Raw genomic sequence first — 25,547 nt, forward strand, 5'->3', positions numbered from 1 at the left:
TAAAGAGTACATGAAAATATGTGTGGCTGAATATATGATGAATTATGATAGTATCTGCCAAAGGTTGTATGGGATGTTAGCATCTCCATGCTTTGCTGTAATCTAAATCTACATGATGGATAGTCTGCAAATCACATTTAAGTCCTGGCGGAAGGTTCATCGAACCACCTTCACGGTAATTCTCTATTATTCCAATCTCATACAGCGCATGTAAATAATGAACACCTATATTCAGTTTTTTCATAATGTGGGGCCACAGTCATAATATATTTCTTTAAAGTCAGTACTGCCATTAGACTGTTTTTTTTTATTTTCAGTGTTACATTTACAAGATCATGACTTTGGCTTTAAAGTGCCATTATCAAGTGTTTTAATGTTATACAGTGACTAAGATGACATACTGTCATATTTAAAATACACCATTAGACTCATTGTCTAAGAGTCAATATTTCTGATAAAAGCCTACTGCTTTTTTTATCACTGAGTATACCATCTTGACTGAACAGTGAGTCTAATAGTGTATTTTAAATGCGACAGTATGGCATCTTAGGCACGGTATAACATTAAAACACTTGATAATGACACTTTAAAGCTGAAATCATGATCGTGTAAATGTAATACTGCAAATAAAAAGCAGTCTAATGGCGGTGCTGACTTTAAAGGAACACTTGTATCTTTTAGTGTGAGCTCTGATTTCCCTTATTTTATTATGGTGTTCATTTCTCCCTGTGTAGGCTGGCATCAACAATATATTTTCGCTCTTGGAGGAGAAAGTTGGTAATTGAAATTTCATGAGAACATTCTATCACAATGAAAATCCCCTTTGTTTTAATGATGTCCAACCCAAATCCAGTGTGATTTCTGTGACACTATCTCTTCTCTTTCATGATAATACAAAACATGCTGCCCTTCTTTGAAGTTTCTCAATGTACTCTGTCAATCCTGTGTGGTAAGAATCTCACACCACACAGCAGTACTCTAAAAGAGGGTGGATAAGCATAGTGTAGGCAGTCTCTTTAGTTGATCTGTTACATTTTCTAAGTGTCCTGCCAATAAAATGCAGTCTTTGGTTAGCCTTCCCCATAACATTTTCTACATGTTCCTCCCAATTTAAGTTGTTCTAATTGTAATTCCTAGGTATCTAGTTGAATTTACGGCCCTTAGATTTGACTGATTCATCGTGTAACCGAAGTTTAATGGACTTCTTTTAGCACTCACGTGGATGACATCACACTGTTCATTAGTCAGGATTAAACGCCAATTTTCATACTTTACAGATATCTTTTCTAAATCATTTTGCAGTTCATTTGCTCTTCTGATGACTTTAGTAGTCTATAACTGACAATATCATCTGCTAACAACCTAAGATGACAGCTCAGATTGTCTCCTAAATCACTTACATAGATGAGGAACAGCAAAGAGCCTATAACACTACCTTGGGAAATGGCAGAAATCATTTCTGTTGTACTCAATGACTTTCCATCAGTTACTACGAACTGTGACCTTTGACAGCAAATCATGAATCTAGTCACATAACTGAGATGATATTCCATAAGCACACAATTTCACTACAAGCCGCTTGTGTGGTACAGTGTCAAAAGCCTTCTGGAAATCTAGAAATTCGGAATCAATTTGAAATCCCTTGTCAATAGCACTTACCACTTTGTTTGAGTAAAGAGCTACTTGTATTTCACAAGAATGATGTATTCTAAATCTGTGTTGACTTGGTGTCAATAGACCATTTCTTCAAGGTAATTCGTAATGTTCGAACACAATATATGTTTCAAAATCCTGCTGCATATTGACATTAATGGTATGGGCCTGTAATTTACAGGATACTCGTACTATCTTTCTTGAATATTGGTGTGACCTATGCAACTTTCCAGTCTTTGGATATGGATCTTTCATCAAGTGAACAGTCATATATGATTGTTAAGTATGGAGCTACTGTATCAGCATACTCTGAAAGGAACCTAACTGGACCAGAAGACTAGCTTTTGTTAAGTGTTTTAAGTTGCTTCACTACTCCGAGGATATCTACTTCTATGTTACTCATGTTGGCAGCTGTTCTTGATTCAAATTCCAGAATATTTACATTGTCTTCTTTGGCGAACAAATTTCAGAAAGCTGTGCTTAGTAACTCTGCTTCGGCAGCATTGTTGTAGATGGTATTTCCACTGCTATCATTCAGAGAAGGCATTGATTATGTCTGCCACTAGCCTACTTTACATACGACCAGAATCTTCTTGGATTTTCTGTCAGGTTTCAAGAAAAAGTTTTATTGTGGAAACTATTATAGGCATCTTGCATTGAAGTTCACATTAAATTTCAAGCTTCTGTTAAAGACCGCCAGTCTTGGAGATTTTGTGTCCGTTTGGATTTGGCATGTTTTTTTCCGTTGTTTCTACAACAGTATTCTGACCCATTTTGTTTACCAAGGAGGATCAGCTCTGTTGTTTATTAATTTATTTGGTATAAATCTCTCAGTTCCTGCTGATACTATTTCTTTGAATTCAGGCCACATCTGGTATACGCCTACATTGTTAATCTGGAAAGAGTGGAGAGTGTCTCTCAGGAAGACGTGGAATGAATTTTTATCTCCTTTTTTGAATAGGTATATTTTTCTTTTATTTTTGGAATTTTTGGGGGTTTCAGTATTCAGTCTCGCTACGACATCCATGTGTTCACTAATCCTAGTATCCATTTTGATGCTCAGTTATTAGCTTGGATTTATTTGTTGCTAAGAGGTCAAATGTGTTTTCACAACTGTTTACTATTTGTGTGGGATCATGAACTAACTGCTCGAAATAATTTTCACAGAATGCATTGAGCACAATTTCATATGATGTTTTATGCGTACCTCCGGAATGGAACATGTATTTTCACCAACATATCGAGGGTATGTTAAAGCCGCCATTAAGTACAGGTATAATTGTATGAGTCGGGTACGTGTTTGAAATCAAACTCAAGTTTTCTTTGAACCTTTCAGCAATTGCATCATCTGAATTGGGAGGTTAGTAAAAGGATCCAATTATTATTTTATTCTGGTTGCCAAGAATGACCTCTGCCCCTATTAACTCAGGAACTATTTACTTCAATTTCGCGACAAGCTAAACTACTTCTAACAACAACAACAACAACAACAACAACACCACCACCACCAACTGTGTTTAGCCTATCCTTTCAGAACACCGTTAGGTTCTCCGCAAAAATTTCATCTGAACTTGTCTCTGGCTTTAACCAGCTTTCAGTGCCTATAACGATTTGAGCGTCGGTGCTTTCTATTAATGCTTGGAACTGCGGTACTTTCCCAACACAGCTACGACAATTTAGAGCTGTTATACCGATGGTTCCTGTATCTATGTTCTTTCTTCGGCCTGCATGCTTTGTGACTAATCGAAGACAACGGAGCATGTTGACGGCTGTGGTGAGTGGTAATCCTGACGGCAGCTGAGTTCTGCAGTTCCTGCGGCAAGGGTGCTACCTGCTGGGCAATGTGCTCAGTCTGTTACCATGATTTTGGTGCATGCGAGTAATATTGACAGCACACTAATAAATTGTGGATGATGGACATCTTCGCCAGTCTTTGATGCCCCAAATCAGGATGACTTGCAGATACCGGGTCAGAATATTATGGAGTGTATTTATTGACTACTGGCTGCAAGTTTGCAATTTCTTTGTTCGACTGAACATTTTTTCTCTTTATATTAAAATTATGGCTTAATGAAATTTATGTACAGTGAATGTTTTACGTGAAAATGTGCTGTGTCAGTTTCTTTGTTCCTTATTGCACTGTCTCCAAAAGTGTAAAAGTCTCTTCTTTTTTTACATTCTCTCTCTCTCTCTCTGTGTGTGTGTGTGTGTGTGTGTGTGTGTGTGTGTGTGTGTGTGTGTCATTGTATTTCATTTTAACTTACATTGTTTGTTGTATGATACTTAATATTTACATTATTTCTCATATTACCATTATCCTGTATATATTTTGAATTTAAATATTTTTATTTGATTATCTGGCTACTGCATTCTTAAAAAATATGTATGTTTACAATACTTTGCTTCTACAGACCTTTTGTTTAGAGCAAGTATTTTACTGCATTATTTTTAAGTTTTGCTGGCATTCTTCGGCTGTTCATCAACCCATACAACAAACTGCTGTCTGTAGAAAAACTGTGCTCATGGAATGTGTTACAGCTATGCTCAATAAACTGAATTGGGAGACCTTACAAAATTCAGATACCTCATTTTTCCAAAAGGGGCAAGAAACACATTAACTTCTCCAGCATATCTCTTGTATAATGATTGTACTAAAAATTAAAGAAATTCGTGAGTGCCAACAGTTTTTCTTCTCCCGTACCAGGCATAAGTGTAATAGAAAGGGAATTAAAGGATAGTGTATGCTAAGCACCCTCTCCAACACAATGTACAGATGCAGATGCATAATCACTTCATCTTCTGACATTTACACACTTTCAATTTAGTACTTGACTCCACAGAAAAAAATCCCAAGTGCGAATGTTCAAGTAAAAGACTGTTCAAAGTTGTAACCATATTTTACTAGATGGACTGTCCAGATTGTAAAAGGGAAGATACTCACATAGCAGCTGTCCACAAATTAATTGGAATTGTTTGTGTAACTTCATACACTGGTGGAATATTCAAGCATAAGCAAATTTATGACTAATTGAAACTCACAGTGATCAAAGAACGAGCAGTTACCTAGGCATTGAGGCTCTGTAACTATGGTAAGGAATAAGTTTTGCTTGGATGCTCACATTAGCATAGTGTAATATGCATCATCTTTGTGAAAACAAACATGTTGTTTTTAATACTTGGACTTTCTATTCAGTGCTAATCAATATGAATAAGGGGCACTAAAATGAAAACAAGAGAGGTGGAAAAAAAGTAAGTGAACTGAACTGTTTATTATTTTACAAGTAGCCCCCATAGATTGCATCTCTTCAGCTGAAGCAAGTCAGTGGTCACTAATTTCTTTCTTCAGGGCTCAAAAAATATGGAAATTGCATGTGCAGAGGTCAAGAGTGGAAGATTTTTAAGGGCTTCCCAGCAAAATGTCTGCAGCATAGTTGAAATAATCTTGGCAACATATGGGCAGGCATTATCCTACATCAAAATGATGCCATCCGTGAACATTCATGATGTGCTTCAGTTTCTCTCCACATGGGTGCTGTGCAAAAATTGAACTGCACGATCAAGCCCAAACGTACAGGAATGTTGGCAGACAGCATCTTCCTGTTGCAGGATACTGCATGCCAACACATTGTCAAGGATGTTTTGACTACACTGCAGAAGTTTCTCTGCAAAGTCCTCACACACCCTTCACATTGTCTTTAGCTCACCCCAATCCAATTTCTATATTTATGGAGCCCTAAAGAAAGACATTAATGACCATCAATTTGTTGCAGGCAAACAGGTACATGTCTGGATACAATTGTAGTTTCTTAGGCAACCACAAACATTTTTTCCATGAAGGCATTGATTGGGTCTCACAGTGGGATGACTGTATTAATAGTTCTGGTGATCACTTTGGAAACAACAAAGTCTATTTACATTTTTGTCTGACTGTATCATTTCGTTTGTCTGATCATTGTATTTACAATATGTTCCCTTCAACACCCCTTTCCATTTCAATTTGTCCTCTAACTCCAATAATCTGTTAGAATGGTGGACCAAAAAGTAGACAATGATATACATAGGACAGTTTGTAATGTGATGGACTCTTCCTAGTATGCAGCATATAAGGTGAAGGAAAGAATGCTGCACTTGGAGGTTGAGATACCATTGCTTATCCCAGTTCAAGACAATAGTGTATCTAGCAAAACCAAGTCCCAACAATAGGTTTAATTGATTTGCAATTTAAAAAACAAATCTCTGGCAGTGCTGTAACAGCATGCCACGAACAGGTAGCATGAACTCTGCACTGAGCCAGACCTGTTCTCTTAGCTCAGCGAGATGAGGCAAATGCCGTGGGAACGAATATGTACACTTTTACTGATGTTAGTCGTGTTCGCACCAAACTTAATTACTTCTCCCCTCACCCCCATCTACCTAATTAAAGCATTAAATTGTATCCAATTTACACTTCTACAATGTGGTAGCTTGTATATTTCTTTCTGTTACTGTTACCTACATTTAAACATGAAGACGTAACATGAACTTCTTACAGACATAAATGACCATTTTGTTTTGTCCATGACACAAATAAGGCCAGAAGAAAATAATAGTGGATATAGTAACTTCATCTATATCCATTGAGGTACAACAACTACAATAGGTAGGCTACACTAAATAGCACATTATGTAGGATTGATATCTAGGGTTATCGTTGTAGAGCCAGTACATACAGGTACGAGCAATGTTTGATTTAGAGGAGATGTTCAAAGTGACCACCTTGCATTTGCAAACACTTAGCAACTTGCTGGATCGTACTTCACTGTATGCTATGCAACACAACTGCATCCACCGTTGCCAAAGCGGCTTGCACGTGAGCTATTAGGTATTATAGATCCATTATTGGAGTGTTATAAACTTGTTCCTGTTGTGTCCCCACAAATCAAAATCTAATGAATTAGGTCTGGGGAACATGGAGGGCAGAACGTTGGGCCTGTATGACCAGTCCATTTCCCCGGACACACTTCGTTTAAATAGTTACGCACATTTATTCTAAAGTGTGGCGGTGCACCATCACGCTGAAATCATAGCTGCTGCCAAACACCAAGTAGAATGTTTTCTAATGCATCAGGCAAAGTATTGGGAAGAAATGTACGATTCAACTTGACTGGCAATAGGTAAGAGCTTGAAAGCACTCCCATTATTCAGCCCACAGATTTATGCCAAAGTCTTCCTTAAAGCCACGTTCACGGGTGATCTGGGTTGCGTTCTGACCAGCAGTGGCTGTCAGGGAGGTTGAAAATGATGACATGAGGGAAGCTTGATTCATCATTCCATATAGTGTTACATGTACCGGGTGATCAAAAAGTCAGTATAAATTTGAAAACTGAATAAATTACGGAATAATGTAGATAGAGAGGCACAAATTGACACACGTGCTTGGAATGACATGGGTTTTATTAGAACCAAAAAAATACAAATGTTCAAAAAATGTCCAACAGTTCATCTGATCAGAATAGCAATAATTAGCATAACAAAGTAAGGCAAAGCAAAGATGATGATCTTTACATAAAATGCTCAATATGTCCACCATCATTCCTCAACAATAGCTGTAGTTGAGGAATAATGTTGTGAACAGCACTGTAAAGCGTGTCCGGAGTTATGGTGAGGCATTGGTGGAGGATGTTGTCTTTCAGCATCACAAGAGATGTCAGTCGATCAAGATACACTTGTGACTTCAGGTAACCCCAAAGCCAATAATCGCACGGACTGAGGTCTGGGGACCTGGGAGGCCAAGCATGACGAAAGCGGCGGCTGAGCACACTATCATCACCAAACGACGCGCACAAGAGATCTTTCACGCGTCTGGCAATATGGGGTGTTTTTTGTTCTAATAAAACCCCATGTCATTCCAAGCACGTGTGTCAATTTTTACCTCTCTATCTACATTATTTCGTAGTTTATTAAGTTTTCAAATTTATACTGACTTTTCGATCACCCGGTATAAAGTGTTAGATATATTCCACTTGCTGCAAAAGCCATTCACAAAGCTGCACTCATTGAATGCAGCCTTCTGGCCACTGGTGCTGCATTGATGTTTACTGATATGGATGCAGTTCTTCATTATACAACACTTCAATCCTTAGCCTTTGGGGTATATAGAACTGCTTTGCAATAACACAAGTACTTTACCAAGGTGATTGATGAACAGTTTCAAGAATTGTGTCACCTATTTGTGGAGTATGTCTAGTTTTTGGATGACTTCTATCCATAACTTCTGGATGAAGATCACAGGTTTCCCCGAAGGTGACAAAGAACTTTATCAGGATGGCACCTGTGAGGGTACTGTGCAGCATATGCATGAGCAGCAGCAGCTTGGTTATTGGACACACACAGCACCAAAAGCATATTGATGTATTCATTGTTGGGTACGCCATCGGGAAGCTGCCTTATATGTACTTGACATGACCTGTTATGGTTGTGTACTGCACAGTTAATAGACATGTGTGCAGTTTAATGGAGCCCACTGTCATGTGATAGGCTATTGTCATGTGACAAAATGATGAGCTGCTTATAAACAAGAACTATAAAAAAGGAACCCAACTAAAAATGAAAAAAAGGAACCTGTTGAGGATTCAAACCATAGTGCCATGACATATGTGCATTTGGTGTCCCAGCAGTCTATTCAGTGAGCTACGACAGATGGCATGGTAGTGTGGGGGTGACATACATTCCTCTGTACATTCCGATGCACTGCATGATGTGACAGTGTTTTCACCTTCTTGTTTTCATAGATCTTTTTTCAAAATGCACCCAATCTGATTCTGCCACATAAACTTTTGTCTTGAACCTGGATGAGAAATTGCATGCTGACCACAAAGTGTGGTATTTTTCTTCTCCCTGTATGTAAGGAACAGTGCATATAGTACAACAAGTGTAAAATAATGCGTAGGAATATAGATACAAAGATGCTAAATGATATTCAGGCTGTAGAAAAGACAATGTGTGATGTCTTCAATGACTATTATAACAGAAATGTATAAAGACTTTCCACAAAAGTGAAAGAAATTCTAATCGTGTAAAAGCTGTCAGTTGCACACAACCATAGGTGACACTGGAACTGAAACAGGGTGTATACTACCTGGGACAACTGAGAGATCTGGGAATTTTTCATTGTTTTTGTTATCGCTTAAATTTTTGTAATTTTGATTGGTAAGAACTGCTACTCTAACAAAGGATATTACTGTGTCCCTATACTACAGAATAATAATGCAGCAATAAAACATGAACGAGAGAAAAAACGAAAATAAAACTTAAATTGCAAGGGAAATGCACAATATACAGCAACAAAACACGATGCTCATACAAGCGTCTGCCAACAGCAAAATGTGTCAAAGGCTTTAGGAAGACTGTGCAATGCTCTGTAACAAAAAATTGCCTCCAATGAGCGTGACGTCACAACTGTTTACATTAGATTCGTTTTAGCAGTTACTAGCGGTATCATGCACATACGCAGTTGAGTAGTACCTTCTCCTGCTTCTGGCTACAGAAATGTGGCTGCTGGCTGTGTAAGCAATCGTAGCAAGCAGCTAGATGCTACTGGGAAAAATTTTACTGGAGTGCCCAAGCTGCCAGATTCATGCATGCGCAGCAGGGGGGAGTGGCAAATTCATATTCTTGAGGGAAAGCACCTTGTTTCATGAAGTGACTAGCATCTAGCACACATTAGTCTATCGATTATTCATATGACTTTGAAATGCATCCCTGTCAGTTTTTGAACACATTTTAAGTTGATTTCTGAATGAATCGTAAGTTGATTTGTGAATGCGTGCATAGTGTACATGATGTCTCAGTCAAGGGAATCCTTGTTGCATGTAGAAACAAACTTTCCTACAGACAAAAAGGGCTATACAAGCTGAGCGGAGTAAGACCGAACGGATGAATGCCAACCGCTGTCTGATTGTGTGGTTGATTGGGTTTGCAAATGATGAGCGTTGTTATAATTACTAGCAAAATCCATAGATTCAGACTACAGGAGTGGAAATAAATGAATAACAGGTAAGAAAGATTATGTATTACCTTTTTGGTGTATCCAAGAAAATGAAATTTTGACAGAAAATTCTTGGACAGATCGCTGTACTAATAAGGGCCAGTTGTAGTCCCCGGCTAGCAGCCGCTTTAAGTTCTATTCTGGAAGAAGTGCAGAAAACTCATTGTACGAGCATGTAACAACACCTAACCGGAGAATAATCGCGGGATAACTAAACCGGTGATTCTGGCAAAGTTAGTGAAGTTAACCTGCGAATAAGCTTTGACATTGGCAGGAGTAATTACAGAATTAGTGATAACAAGACTATTTGTTAGAACAAGGAAGGAGGAGAAACGGGGACATCACACAAATTATGGAACAATATGACTATTCCAAGTTTGTATTAAAATTTCGTACTACTACTTTTTGATCTAATGCTTGAGAAACTGGAGCACATGAATGAAGTGTGAAACTATTTCCTAACATAAAGCTTTTTGCTTGTAGTAGGTCTAATGGGCATTTGATATTGGACTTCGTTAATTATATTCTGTCGTTACAAAAAAAAACCGTTTGTGCCAAAACAGTCTCGTTTATTTGGTGTGTATTACAATTGTTGCGGTATTAGAAAGGCCTGTTTTGTTTTATCTAGCAGACAGTGACAAAATAGATGTAATCAGATCGGGAAACCACAGCAGTCTTGGGTCTTATTTGTATTAACAGCTTTTTCAGTATTAGACAGCGACATTTCAACTTTTCGTGTAACAAAACGTTTGATGAACTTTGATGAGGTAAGATTCTTTCACAGAAAGGAAAGCACACCATGTAAAGCTGTACCAAGATCGCACATAAAAAAATTCTAGAGCTAAGGATTGAAGAAATGTGTATTGTCTTGCTTGTCTCGTGTCTTTACTGGGTTTATGTATCCTATATTTAATTTTGTCACACAAAGCAGCAAGTTGTTAGCTGATAGGGAACAAAGAGCACAGATTTTCTGAAGAGTTCTTAAAAAACTGAGGGACAGGATGTCAAAGTGACAGACTGTAAGCACGAGACGCACCACAGGACATTTTAATTTACACTGTCCTGAATATGGTTTGATGGCATCCATTACAAAATATACATGTTTCAATTCCACAGAGCGAAGTACAGTGACGTGCGATAGAAGAATGCTGTGTGAGGAGACGAGGCACTGCACTTTGGCACACTTACGACCAAATAACATGTCTTACATTTCCTCGAACACAAATGTTTTATGCATCAGACTCTTCAGAAAGATGTGTGCTACAAAATGAACACATTTTTGAAAATTCGATTTTTTAAAAAAAATTTTGAGGTCCTGTCTCAAACGCGTGAGGGAATGGCGTGGTATTGTCCCGGTTAGGAAACATTGTAGATCCGGGGCTGATGATGTGCAGAGCAGTCTGAGTTACAGTGAGGAAGTGGATAGTCTCCATGTGACCCATGTTTACATTTAGTGATTTTGCTGTTTCCTCTTCGTTTACTGCTCTCACGTCAAATGAAAACAAAACAGATTTCTGTGGCTGGGAGCTATCAAGTGAATTAAAATACATAATTATGGAAGGCTAAAATGTGTTGTTAGTTGCAGATTTTATTTTATTTCCCCCTTTCTGACAGTCAAGCATTAATTGCCTTGCGCAACAATGAAGTTATTTTTGTCGGTTTGCCAAAGAAATTTTCTCTTATTTATCATTTCCGCTGAGGCAGACAATATATTGGAAACAAAGTGTTTAGTTCCACACACTGTTAGCTGCATTTCAAGTGCACATTTTCAACTTCTAGCATGTTTGGCATTATGCCATAATAAAGAACCAAACATGAGAACACAATACTCCAAGAAAATTTACATCCCGAAAACCACATTGAAAATCTTAACATCAGGTCGTGGCCTACTTCACTGGGAATCGGGCGTCACGAAATTCCGATCCTCTTGGAGTATCCTCTGATGCCTGTTTCTTTTATGGCATAATGTAAGATCTTTTAATGTTTTACACGTACGAACATATGGGCTCCCTATGACATCGTAGCTGCGCAAGCGCGGTGACTGTCATCTGGCGCTCTCTAGTAGCTGCAGAAATGAACCTATTTGTAACAGGTCGCGGGAAAATTTTCCGAGTGGTGGTTTGAAAAGCGTTACCATCAAAGTACCATTCTGGCAGTTACACCGGAACTATGTGCGATAATGTAAGATGAATTTCTTAAATCACAGTGTGTTTGACTCTCATTTAAAAATCAACTCTTTGATGACGAGCCATTTGGATGAATTTCGAGCCAAGAAGATCAGACATTTATGTCGTTATTAAAAATTTTACTGGCACCTTTGTGTGTTTATCTTAAATTGTAATATGCGCATAAAAGACCAACATTGTATGTGACAGCTTAGCTTCTCTTGCAGCGTATTAATCTTATAGACCAATATTATATGTGAGAGCTTTGCGTTTCCTGTAGCTACAATATGTATATTAATTTAAGCCATTAACTTTTTCTGTTTGTGTGTTCGCACTACTTAAGTGATGTTGCTATTGGTTAACTACATCACGTGTCCTAAGCTCTGAATACCCGTTGTGATCGGCTAGCTAGATCACGTGACATGAGCTATGACTGGCTTACAAAAGCGCATCGCAATCTCTATTTTAATGCTTCGGAAAGTAACATGCGGTGTTTGGTGGAATTCGAATTTATACTTTCGTAATACGAAAATATGCAGTGTACATGTTGCTGCACATCAAAGATCTTCTCAAAACATGTTTTTTTTTCTGTGTTTAGTTTTCTAAAGCCCCGGGAAATTCTACGCCCATGTATAAAACCATAATCATTCAAAAGACATAAGTTATATAGTTCCGAGAGAAAATATACTGTCAGTTAACAGGGAAAAAGTATGTTTTCACTCGGAAGAAAGTGTATCTTTAACCGGGAAATCCGGGAATTTTTTTTTTCCTTGTCCATGTATACACCCTGTGAAACTGAGTTTAGCAAAGCAAAAACAGAAATGCTGAATTTTGTTTTCAATTTTTCCTTTACGATAGAAAATCCAGGAGTACAGACCCAGGCCAATTCTTGCATAGCTCTAAGGATGAGTGATACAGATATTAATGGCAGTGGCATTCCGACCAAACTCCAGTCATTAAAACTGAACAAAGGGCCAAGCCCCAGTGGAATTCATATCAGATTCTACTAAGAATTTCTGGCTGAAGTATCCCCTCCTAAAATGTTCACTGTGGAAATTTCTGTACTGCGTATCACGTCCTGGTGGCTTGATGAAAACTTTGCTGAAATGCGGCTCAGGTTACCGGTGTCTTGAATGCTGTGAGTGTGTTACGTCACTTCATCATGTATGTATCTGGTAGGCTGTCAGTAGCAAAGGGAACATATCGCTGCATAAACTGCTTCAGTAGTGGCCAGCTAGATTGTGAAATGACCCCAAAACTATGCTTTTTTTTTTCTGTACTACTCTATTTGGCAAACACATACCTTACAGGAAACAATAAAAATAAAATAATTTTCACATAAACTTTGCACTCTTTAATAGTTGAAATTTTAAAAAGTCATTCTTGGTTTTATTGTCTCTTGCTGCTTTTATTTTTGAAGGACATTTTATCTTACTAATTCATTTGCAAAACACACAAACAAGTTATACAAAAAATACTTATCAACCTAACCTTTGCACCATTTAAACACCAAAATCTTAAAAAGTCATTCCTGAATGTAGTTTTCATTGAAATAACTGATGCACATTTTAGGTTGGCCTAGACAGTCATTGCAGAAGGTTGTGACTTTCTTGGGTTTGTTGTATGCTGCTTTCTTGCCTTCTTGAGCGAAAATCCATTTGTAGCAGAATGTGCAGTGTCGCCAAAATTTGCTTGCAGGTCCCTCATTTTTTCCCAAAGTATGTGCTTTCTTTGTTGATGGATGAATGGCACATCCATATACTTGCAAGGGAATGGACTGTTAGAAATTTCGAAATGACCTCCTCCTCCTCGAAGTGCTCTTTTTACGATGCAGAATCCTAGCATTTACTATAGAGGTCTCTAATTAAAGATCCATTGCAACTTTTCTCCCAACTTTTCACCCCCTTTCTCAAGACATCTGGTCACTGAAATCTTGTTGTACTCCAGCACAACATTTGGTTTAATTATAACTTCTCCTTTTCTGTTATTTTTCCTTTTGTCCTCTAAAACATCACTGTCCTGGAAGACTTGAAATCATTAGAACTCTCCTTTCATCAACCCAATTAAAAATTTTGACTCCATATTGTCCTCTGCTCCACATATTTCCTTCTTTTTAAGCTGCTTCTCCACTATATCCTAGGGAGGTCCTGCTCTATTTGGGCAATTTGTTTGCTAGAGCAGCATATTTTTATCTAACAACTTATGAGTTAGAGAAATGCTTGTATAGAAATTGTCAGCTCGCTTGGCATTTTGAATGCTTTCTGTGCTGCATATTTATTTATTTCCAACAAAGTAGTTTGTGTTACCAACATTTTATAAACATCAGAAGGGATACCAAAATTGGTGGAAATATTAATTTCTGAATCCCGATTAAAAATTACTCGTGTTATATTTTGTCCAGTTGGTTTCTCAATTGAGATATCATTTTCATCAGTGCCATTACCATTATCATGGTCTCATAATTATCATTAGAACAGGAGTCATTGTCTTCTGCATTTAAATCCAAAGAGGATCTTGAATCTCGGGGACTGTAAGCTGGATCGTCATTTGATGCAGGAGAGATGTTGTGATCACCAGAGTGACTTTTTTTTTTTAGGTAGCCGTTCAGATAGTAGCATAGGCCCTTGTCATCTAATGGTGTACTACATCTGTGTTTCCTTATTAGTGACAGCCCACAAATAGAGGGATCCATTTCTAGCTAAACATGCAATGAAATGGTATTACAACTAGTGGTCAGCTACAATTATTGTAGAAGATAAACAATCATTTCATAACCGTATACATTATTTTACTACACACCTAAAGCAGCTATTCTTAGCTGCTAACACTAACAAATGGTAGTGTGTGTATTTTAATGTACAACAATATGTGACCAGTTTTGTGTAACTTTTGGTGCTAAAAGTGTACGGCACAACAATCAGGAGTCAGGGTGACATGATCAGTTGAAAACGTGCAGGAAAGTGTTAGATCACTAGTGGTCCAAACGGCAACAATAACATATTTGAATTACTCGTCATGGTAAATAAATATGTACATTTGAGCATTTTGCAGCATAGAATTCGAGGTAAAAATAGCTTACACAAACAATTTCGGGATTCTCTCCCCCCCTTCTCTCCCCCCTTCTCTCCCCCCTTCTCTCCCCCCTCCTACTCTCTCCCCCCTTCTCTCCCCCCTCCTACTCTCTCCCCCCTCCTACTCTCTCCCCCCTACTACTCTCTCCCCCCCTACTACTCTCTCCCCCCCTACTACTCTCTCCCCCCCTCCTACTCTCTCCCCCCCTCCTACTCTCTCCCCCCCTCCTACTCTCTCCTCCCCTCCTACTCTCTCCCCCCCTCCTACTCTCTCCCCCCCTCCTACTCTCTCCCCCCTCCTACTCTCTCCCCCCCTCCTACTCTCTCCCCCCCTCCTACTCTCTCCCCCCCTCCTACTCTCTCCCCCCCTCCTACTCTCTCCCCCCCTCCTACTCTCTCCCCCCCTCCTACTCTCTCCCCCCCTCCTACTCTCTCCCCCCCTCCTACTCTCTCCCCCCCTCCTACTCTCTCCCCCCCTCCTACTCTCTCCCCCCCTCCTACTCTCTCCCCCCCTCCTACTCTCTCCCCCCCTCCTACTCTCTCCCCCCCTCCTACTCTCTCCCCCCCTCCTACTCTCTCCCCCCCCTCCTACTCTCTCCCCCCCCCTCCTACTCTCTCCCCCCCCTCCTACACTCTCCCCCCCCTCCTACTCTCTCCCCCCCCCTCCTACTCTCTCCCCCCCCCCTCCTACTCTCTCCCCCCCCCCCTCCTACTCTCTCCCCCCCCCTCCTACTCTCTCTGCCCCCCCTCCTACTCTCTCTGCCCCCCTCCTACTCTCTCTGCCCCCCTCCTACTCTCTCTGCCCCCCTCCTACTCTCTCTGCCCCCCTCCTACTCTCTCTGCCCCCCTCCTACTCTCTCTGCCCCCCTCCTACTCTCTCTGCCCCCCTCCTACTCTCTCTGCCCCCCTCCTACTCTCTCTGCCCCCCTCCTACTCTCTCTGCCCCCCTCCTACTCTCTCTGCCCCCCTCCTACTCTCTCTGCCCCCCTCCTACTCTCTCTGCCCCCCTCCTACTCTCTCTGCCCCCCTCCTACTCTCTCTGCCCCCCTCCTACTCTCTCTGCCCCCCTCCTACTCTCTCTGCCCCCCTCCTACTCTCTCTGCCCCCCTCCTACTCTCTCTGCCCCCCTCCTACTCTCTCTGCCCCCCTCCTACTCTCTCTGCCCCCCTCCTACTCTCTCTGCCCCCCTCCTACTCTCTCTGCCCCCCTCCTACTCTCTCTGCCCCCCTCCTACTCTCTCTGCCCCCCTCCTACTCTCTCTGCCCCCCTCCTACTCTCTCTGCCCCCCTCCTACTCTCTCTGCCCCCCTCCTACTCTCTCTGCCCCCCTCCTACTCTCTCTGCCCCCCTCCTACTCTCTCTCCCCCCCTCCTACTCTCTCTCCCCCCCTCCTACTCTCTCTCCCCCCTCCTACTCTCTCTCCCCCCTCCTACTCTCTCTCCCCCCCTCCTACTCTCTCTCCCCCCCCCCCTCCTACTCTCTCTCTTCCCCCCTCCTTCTCTCTCTTCCCCCCCCCACTTCTACTCTCCCCCCCCACTTCTACTCTCCCCCCCCACTTCTACTCTCCCACTCGCCCCCTTCTCCCCCCACTCGCCCCCTTCTCCCCCCACTCCCCCTTCTCTCCCCCCCTCTCCCCCCTCTCCCCCCTTCTCCCCCTCTCTCCAAGGGGCTTACCATGGTTGGCGAGTACATATGAGGCTATCGCAGGGCCCCAGCCTTTGTAGCGCTACTTCCTCTTTCTGTGCTATCTCTTACCTTCCCTGAATTTCCATTGGATGGTCCTTTTGGCGCCGAGCCTGCCTAGACTTAGTTCATGATTTTGGTTAGGATTTCAGGCTTCACTTCTGGTGCTATCTGCACCTACCATTAACAATTATATAGTCCCTGTTATTGCGTTTGACCTGTCATCTTTTCCAAATTTTCCAGAAGTGCATGTTGTCCTGTGTGTGTATATGCTCCACCTCTGTGCCCTTCCACCCTGGCACCTTTCCTTCCTATTGTAATAGTATGCGCAAAACCCAATGCAGCAGCCATCCCGTTGCATGAGGGTTGTCAAGAACCTGCACTGTGGTAGCCCTCTGATCATGCCGGGATCACACTGTTGGTGCCTGCACTGCACACTCCTCATGTATGTCATGGAATATGTGCCTATCGTGAATGGGGCACGGGGACTTCTGGCAACGGATTACTGGCAGTCGGTGGCATTATGGCAGATAGTTCACACATGAAACGACATAGGCTCTCACCTACTGGTGGTCACACAGTCCCAGCAGTCTCTTTGGATGGAAAGGCCTAATATGATGCAACAAAGTACAATCACAGTACATTCCCTTCCCTGGCCAAGCCTTGGGAGGAATGAAGGACTAGATAGCAAGGAGCAAAATCCCCCCCCCCCCCCCTTCCCTCCCCCTCAATACCTGGTTTGTACCAGGACTGAAAGGGACACCTTTTTGGCCACAAAGCCTTTATATATTGTGGGGCACAGTGAAGACAAATACGGGAGGGTTGCAGCCATCTCTAAGATAAAGATTGGGTCCCTCCTGATGAAAATGTCATTGGGATGTGCACTTCGTCTGTCGTGTCCATAGGGGACCAAGGGAAAACAGAGTTGCTACTGGAGCCTTCAACTTGGCTTTAGAGGGTGATACATTGCTTGAGAAGGTCAAGGTGATGGTCTACCAGTGTGACATGAAACCTAATGTTCCTCCTATGAGATGCTTAAGGTGTATGAAGTTTGGACAATGTCTTCCTTTTGCACTGCTACCCCAGTCTGCAGGGATTGTGGACATCCACTGCATATGAATGTTCTTTGTGCCACTCTCCCATCTGTGTAAACTGCGGCGAGCTCCACTCCCCTGCTCACCAGACTGCTCCATATTTAAGTGTGAGAAGAAAATCCAGGAGTATAAAAGTCTGGGCAGGCTCACATATCAAGAGACCAGAAAAGAGTATGAGCATCTTAATCCAATACAAATGACACAATCCTACACTACAGCCACAATGTCGTCGCCTTCGCTGTCGACTGTGCCTTCCTCTGTTGCACCTTTTACAGTGGACCCTCAGAGCTGCGCCTCCCCCCCCCCTCCTTCCCCCACTTGCCAGGTGGTTGGGAGACCTGGTGCTCTCATTGCAGCCACTTCGGGAGCATTGGGTCCCCACCTGCTGAGGACACTGGTCCCCATCCCACAGCTGGAGGCACCTCATCTTTCTCCAGATTCTTTAGCTAAGAAGACGTCCATCAGGACCCTCCCTTCCATGGTTCCTGCTGGTCCACAGCCAGCCACTAGCAAGTGGCTGAAGGAACCACAGGATGCTGGCGGTCGAACTTCTTGTTCTTCCTCTGCTCTTTAAACCAATTAAGGGAAGCCTTGTCTTGTAAGGAGAAAATGGACAAAAAGAAATGCTCTGAGGCGAAGGAAACTCTGGTGGTCCCCATGCCACTGGACTCAGCATGTACTCTTTCAGTGCACAAGGTGGAAATCCTTTGGCTACTGAGGTTATTTTAAGAAACGTACTGGCTATGAGAGGGAATCAGATGAAGTTTGTGTGTTATGTGCTGCACACTCTATATAGTGAGTGACCTTGTGCCTCGGGGTGGAGCAGCGATCACTGGCTGAGGTATAGACAAAAAATTTCACTGGCACGGCTCGACCTTTGAACTCTGGTGCATCCACACACTTGAGTGTAGCCCACGGAACTTATTCAGCCATTGATCTCTCCTTTTGCAGCCCTGGTCTTCTACCATCTATCCACTGGAGGGTCCGCAATGACCTGTGTGGCAGTGACCAGTTCCTGATCTTCCTGTTCCTCCCTCAGCATTGCTCCCCTGATGCCTACCCAGATGGGTTCTCCATAATGCTGTTAGTATGGATTCACCTCTGCTGTTGTCCTTAGTTCCCCATCGCAAGGCATTATCGATGTGGCTGTTCAGCATACAATGGCAGCAATTCTTTTGGCAGCCAACTATGTCGCCCCCTATTCTTCGTGTTTACCCCTTTGGAAGATGGTACCCTGATGGACCTGAGAGGTTGCTACAGTCCTTAGAGATCTTAGGCAGGCTCTCAAACACCATAGGTGGCGCTTTTTATTGGAACACCTCATCACTTTTAAACAGCTTCATGCCCAAATCTGCTACCACATAAAATGGAAAAAAAAGCAAGAATCCTGGGAACAGTAAATTTCCACCACTGGATAACGTAACTCTCCATCACAGGTATGAGCAAAGATCGGACGCATCTGCAGATGTACCGTGTATTTCCGTAGATGATGCCATTTATACTGATCCAGACGCTGTCGCTGAACATTTTGCTGAGTACTTTGATGGTGCATCTGCATCTAAGAACTACCACCTCACCTTTCAGCTGATAAAACAGCAGGTGGAGCGAATGCACTTATCTTTTACTACCCGGCACCTGGAGCCATATAGTGCTCCATTAAGTGGACGGAAGCCCTACAGTGCCTTAACTCCTTGCCCTTATATGGCCCCAGGGCCAGACTACATCCACAACCAAATGCTGCAGCATCTCTCAGCAATTGTCAGTGTCACATCCTTGCCCTCTTTAACTGGATCTGGAAGGAGCGTGAGTTTCCATCTCAGTGGCGAGAAGGTGTGATAGTTCCAGTACTGAAACCAGAACCCCCAGAGAGGACATTTGCTGCCCAATCAGCCTTACCAACACTCTCCAAGTTGTTCGAATGCATGGTGAGGAAGCGGCTGTGTTGGCTCCTTGAGTCTTGGTGGCCTTTCAGCTGCATCTCAGCGCAGTTTTGCAAAGGGTTCTCCACTGCTGATAATTTGGTTCATCTGGAGTCCACCATATGTATGGCCTTCGCGTGTTGTTAGCACCTCATCACTGTCTTTCTTGATCTACAGAAGGCTTATGACACCACATGGCATCACCACATCCTTGCATGAGTGGGGTCTCTGGGTTTGACTCCCAATTTTTGTCAAGAATTTCATGCCGCACCGTACCTTCTGGGTTCAAGTGGGTGCTTCACTCAGTACCCCCCATATCCAGGAGTACAGGTTCCGGCAGGACTCTGCTGAGCATTGCCCTCTTTCTGGTGACCATTATGGACTAGCGGTAATGGGGGGGAGGGGGGGGGGGTGTTTAGATATCGCCCTCTTTATATGCCGATGATTTTTATTTTTATTATTGCTCCTCTAGTATGGGTGTTGCTCAGCGTCGTCTTAGGGTGCCATGTGAAAGGTGCAATCATGGGTTCTCACCCATGGCTTTTGGTTTTCAGCCACCAAGACTCGTGTGGATGCACTTATTTTGTCATTGTACTGCCCACCCATACCCAGAGCTTCATGTAAACGATCAATTACTTCCTGTAGTTCAGATGCACCGCTTTTTGGGATTGGTCTCAGATTCGTGGCTGACATGGCTTCCCCACTTTCGCCAACTTAATCAAAAATGCTGGCGACACCTCAAAACACTTTGCTGCCTCAGTAACACTAGCTATTCACTCGACCCTTTAGCAGTGCTACAAAACGTGTCCAACATGCAGCAGGAGCCTTCTAAACCAGCCCTGTGAACAGCCTACTAGCTGAGGCTGGAGTTCCTCCATTATCTATCAGGTGCCAACAACAGCTTCTGAATTATGATTTGTGTTTGTTGCTTCCCTGAACATCCCAACTACCATGTCCTGCACCTCCCACAACAGCGACCCAGAACTAGATTTACAATTCCATCATGCCTCCAGTGTCTGTTCAGAACTGCAGCTTCCTCAGTTGTCACCTCTGGTCAGGGAGACATTGTATTTGCTTCCATGGCTTGTGCTCTGAACTCAGATTTGTCTCGAAATCTGCTTTGGTTCAAAAGGTTCTGTTGACACCACAATTTTTCGCAACCTGCTCTGGCTGTCCTTGAGGTGTATCTGGGCTCAGAAGTGGTATTTGTCGATTGCTCCACATTTGATGGATGAACAGGCTTTGGATACACACATGCACACTCTGTTGGCTCCACATTAGGTACCCTTGGCTGATACATGGCCACATTCGCAGATGTGAGGTTCCTCCTCTCTGTTGATGCAGAGCTGACCTGACGGTGGTCCATGTGCTCATGAACAGGCTGATTTGGCGCTTCGAGGTGGCATCATAATCTTGCTGACATGATACGTCTGGTGCTAGCAGACTATGCCAAAGGGGCTGACCTGGTGTTACACTTTGCCTGTGAAGATGGATTCTATACATCCCTGTGAGGTAGGGCTTTTTGGCCTCATTGACTGCCTGAGGTGTTGTTGGAGCAATCCTCTCATATCCCCCCCCCCCCCCCCCCCCAATCAACATCTACATCTACACTCTGCAAATCACTGTGAAGTGTGCGGCAGAAAATACATTATTAGGGTTTGTTTCCATTCCATTCACATATGGAGCACAGGAAGAATGATTGTTTTAATGCCTCATTGTGTGCCGTATAATTATTGTAATCTTGGCCTCACGATCCCTGTGCAAGCAGTACGTAGGGGGTTGAGTACATTCGTAGAATCACCATGTAAAGATGGTTCTTGAAGTTTTGTTAGTAGGTTTTCCCGAGATAGTTTACGTCTACAGGAGAACCCAATCGTCTGTCCTTGGCTGGTCCACCACTCCAGTTGATCTGATTGTGCTAGAGCCAAACTTGCCCTGACTAGTGGTGGTGACTAGCCATTGTGCCATTGTTGTTTACAGGTAGTCTGTTTTGGTGCTCTGTCGTCTCCCATATCATTTCTGTGATTGTCTGTTTTTTCTTGTACAGTTCTGCACTGTGAAGTTTTTAATGCTTGCTGCTCAGTGGTTGTATGACCTTTTTTTTCCCAATGGTTGTTACGGTACTGTATGTAATTTTTTTACAATTTGTGTACCTTACAATTGGCTGTGTTTTTTCGTCATGTCAGGAGTGAAATGTAAACACATTACTCCTTCACTAAATTAAAAATTAGGAGCGCTACGAAGACTGGACCCGCGGAATCAGTGCAAAAAATTGTCAAGGAACTCAATATAGGCACTATGATGATAAAAGATTTGAGGAGAAATCAGAAAGACACTGAATTGTGTACTACGACAGTAGATGATGAAAATGCTCTTAAGAATTACGAAACATTGAAAAAGCCTAAACTTAAACTGCTTGACAACTCATTGGGGATGTGGTTCCACCAAGAAAGCAGGTGGCTGGAGTCATCTTGGAAAAAAAGCTTTCTCAACATGATGATACAGAAGAAAGGGCGTTACGTGATCACAGAGACTGTTGAAATAAAGACCCTAGTCCATGTTTGCAAATGAGTGAGCCAAATCATAGTAGGAAAAACCATCACAAAACATCACAGAACCACATATGGCCTAAACAACATACTCCTAACAATAATAGTTACACGCCTCAGCACAGCAAACCTTGTCTCATTTGAGAAGAAGAGAAATTGTGACTTGTAGGATCATATTACACACCTTCCATCAGCTGCTGTGCAGTTTCTGTGTTGTTTGGTTAATAGAACACAGACAGCTCTATTTGCCCATGTCAGCTGTGTCCCTTTGTGATATACCCGACTGCAAATATCAGTTGCCTGGAGTTGTCTTCGCACTGTTTCTTCAAACCTGGTTGAGATGGACGCAGCAATTCATATTGGTGTGAAACAAATTGCCATTGACAATGCATGACACTTGTCTCCAGTTCCTGTCATTCGGGATCTTTTCGATACCACTGTTGCTCCCAAGTGTTACTTGTCTGCGTGTCGTACACCATTCATTGTAGAAATGTTGTAGAATCCACATTGACATACAAACAAATCGGGCAAGGGGCAAGTTCATTCAAGATATAGCCACGTACATGTCCAAACATGGTATATCCTTTCTTCCAGTCTGATATGTCTCCATGTTGATCTATGTTACTGTGTTGAGTTCGTACAGCTGGACTGCCATGACTTACCTTGGCAGCGGAGGGTCACATGACCACAAGTACAGTGCTCAAAATCTGCCATTGTGCTTTTTAAAGTGTGTAACAAATATTTTTTTCAATCAGCGTATTTTTATAGCATTAGGCCAGTAACTCAATATGTACACCATAATTGGAACATATTCAAGTTTTGTTATTTTTTTGTGTGACTGTGGAGATGTTATATTATCCAACTTCGTTTGATGATGATGCTTTTTTTTTTTTTCAGGGTCAGGTACAGTGACAAGTGCATTTGCAGAAGTAGCAGCACAAACACCAACTGTTCTAAAGTACTCAAGTGGTACAAGATTTGAGGACTTCTCATCTGTCCATACTTGGACTGTGACGGGTTTGAAGACGTTGTGTGAAGGAACAACATGTATCGAGTCTGCTCCGTTAACCCATCAGAATGGCAGTAAATGGTGCATGATCCTTACGAAGAAAGCCAACGAACTGCTTTTGTGTTTTTTACTAAAAAAGAGTGAAACCAACAAGATATTGAGAGCAAAGTTGAAGACTGACGAAATTCTTCCGACTGGTGTGATACGTGAAGTACTTCAGTGCAAATGGTATCACCTGAAGGAAGGCGAAAAAACAGAAATGCAAGTCATTAGGAAAGCAGACAATGTCGAACAGAATTACAATGAAAATGAGATAGTACTCCAGTGCGAAATCTGCTTACAGTGCGTTATCCAGGATGAACTGCCTGTGCCAGACACAGAAGAACCACACGGCGGTATAGTGAAGGCTGTGGATGAGATGATGCGCGACGAAGTCCTCGCAGACTTTGAGCTACATGCAGGAAATACAGTTTTAAAGGCACATAGGGCACTACTGGCCGTTCGGAGTCCTTACTTTGCTGCCATGCTGCAGCCCCACACAAAGGAAGCAAAGGAGGGTCGTGTGGAGGTCAGGGACGTGAAGCCGGAAATACTGAAGCAGATTATGCTGTACATGTACACAGGTGTAGCACCGGCTCTCAAGGACATGCCGTTTGAGCTCTTGATAGCCGCTGATAAGTACCAGCTGCACCAGCTGAAGCGTCAGTGTGAGACCCACATCGCCAGCTGTCTGAATGTGGACAATGCCGCAGCAACTGCAGCCAATGCCTCAGTTTTCTCCTGCGACCTTCTGTGGGACCGTGCTATCATTTTCATCAGACACAATCTGTGCGAGGTGATGCGCACACCTGGATGGGCCGAGACTGTAGCCACACATCCCAAAGCCGTACAACGTATCAGTGAGCTTATGGGATGAGTCAGTGAGAAGTAACTGTTCTCTTTGAAATGCTTTCAATACTGTTCCTAATTGTTAAATCAATTTAACAATTCCTAACTGTTTGTTATGACTAAATAATGGGTATATTGTAATGTTTTAAAAGGTACTTGAGAATGTGAAGCACAACATATTTTTACTTAAATTTTGTATCGTCAAGCGACTTGAAACCTCATAGCAGGCTGATCTGATTCGATTTTGTCCAGGTTTCTTTTTCAGTTTTATGTGCTGCAAGTAGAATTAATTATTTCTTGTTTTCTTAAAAAATACTTTTTCTAGATTATCGCATTGACATTAGGTTACTTAATGCGAGTTAAAAGATGTTACTTTTGACCACACAACTGAACTTTACATCTGTGTTGCACAATTCTGTATTAGAACTTCTGTCACCTTCAAGTTAGGATGCTGTAAAAATTTTGTCACAGATATTCAAATGCATGCATACATTTAAAAAAAAAAAAAAATTCATCTCATGTTACGAATGATGATAGGTAATCTTCAGATAACATATTTACAATTTAGAATTTTGTAAACTTTGTAAGCTTTGCCAAAATGTACATTAATAAAAGTGAAATACTTAGTTTGAACATTTTAATTTTATATTGTTATTAGGAATACTAAAATGAAACTATTAAATACTGTACCTCAAGAAAATGCTACCTGAACCTTTGTGTTAAAACTGTTCTTTTCATTCACTATTAACTTCCCCCTTCATGTATTTCCTATCTTCAGTACATTGTTAGCAAGTCCTGCACTGGCTGAAAATAATGACTAAGCTCACAGACAACTACTCACTATGGAGATGAAATGATTTATTGCTGCAAGAACGTTGGGCGCTGAGCTAGGAAACCTTTTCTCTTCTTGCTAGTGGTGACGGAAAATCCACACATAGTGTATATCACAAGGCAACCCCACAGCTGCTTCCAGTCCCTGAGACAGTGAAGTCAGTTGCTGCCCATTCATCCTCCAGGCAAGATGATCATTGGTGTGCAATATTTGTTGTGTTTGTACATTTTTATCACCCATTTTAGTAACGACCATACGTTTTACACACGAGAGAGCAGACCCTAGCTTGGCTGAGACTATGTTCTCCATTTTCAGTGGGAAAACTCCATAATAATTCTTTTAACAAAAACCTTTATTTGAATAAAATTAAATGTTAGGTTATTTATTTATTCGTTGGCCATGGACTTGAGCTGATAATTTTCAGCTGAGAGTATAAAGTGTGTCAAACAATTTTTTACAAACATTAAATGTTTAATAAAGAAAACAGGATTACATTTTATGAGTGCATATGAGGTTAGTAAATACTTCCTGTTACAATACGACAGCTAATATTTAATCTAACATTTTAATAGTCACTCATACTGTATATATATTTCCCTGCAAGATACACTTTTAGACAATTTTTAAATAAATTTAATTCCAATACTTCCATAATTGAT

General features: G+C 41.9%; 1 protein-coding gene across 2 annotated transcripts in view; it reads left to right on the plus strand.

Moving 5' to 3' along the window:
- Positions 1-24,664, plus strand: part of LOC124551255 (speckle-type POZ protein-like) — a 39,075-nt gene extending 14,411 nt beyond the window's left edge. For both annotated transcript variants that reach the window (XM_047126253.1, XM_047126254.1), the window contains exon 3: positions 23,057-24,664. In XM_047126253.1, the coding sequence (XP_046982209.1) occupies positions 23,057-24,084 (1,028 nt within the window). In that variant the 3' untranslated portion in view covers positions 24,085-24,664. The remainder of the gene's footprint in view (positions 1-23,056) is intronic.
- Positions 24,665-25,547: the final 883 nt, after the last annotated feature.

This window comes from Schistocerca americana, chromosome 9, assembly GCF_021461395.2.
Source record: "Schistocerca americana isolate TAMUIC-IGC-003095 chromosome 9, iqSchAmer2.1, whole genome shotgun sequence".
NCBI lineage: Eukaryota > Metazoa > Arthropoda > Insecta > Orthoptera > Acrididae > Schistocerca > Schistocerca americana.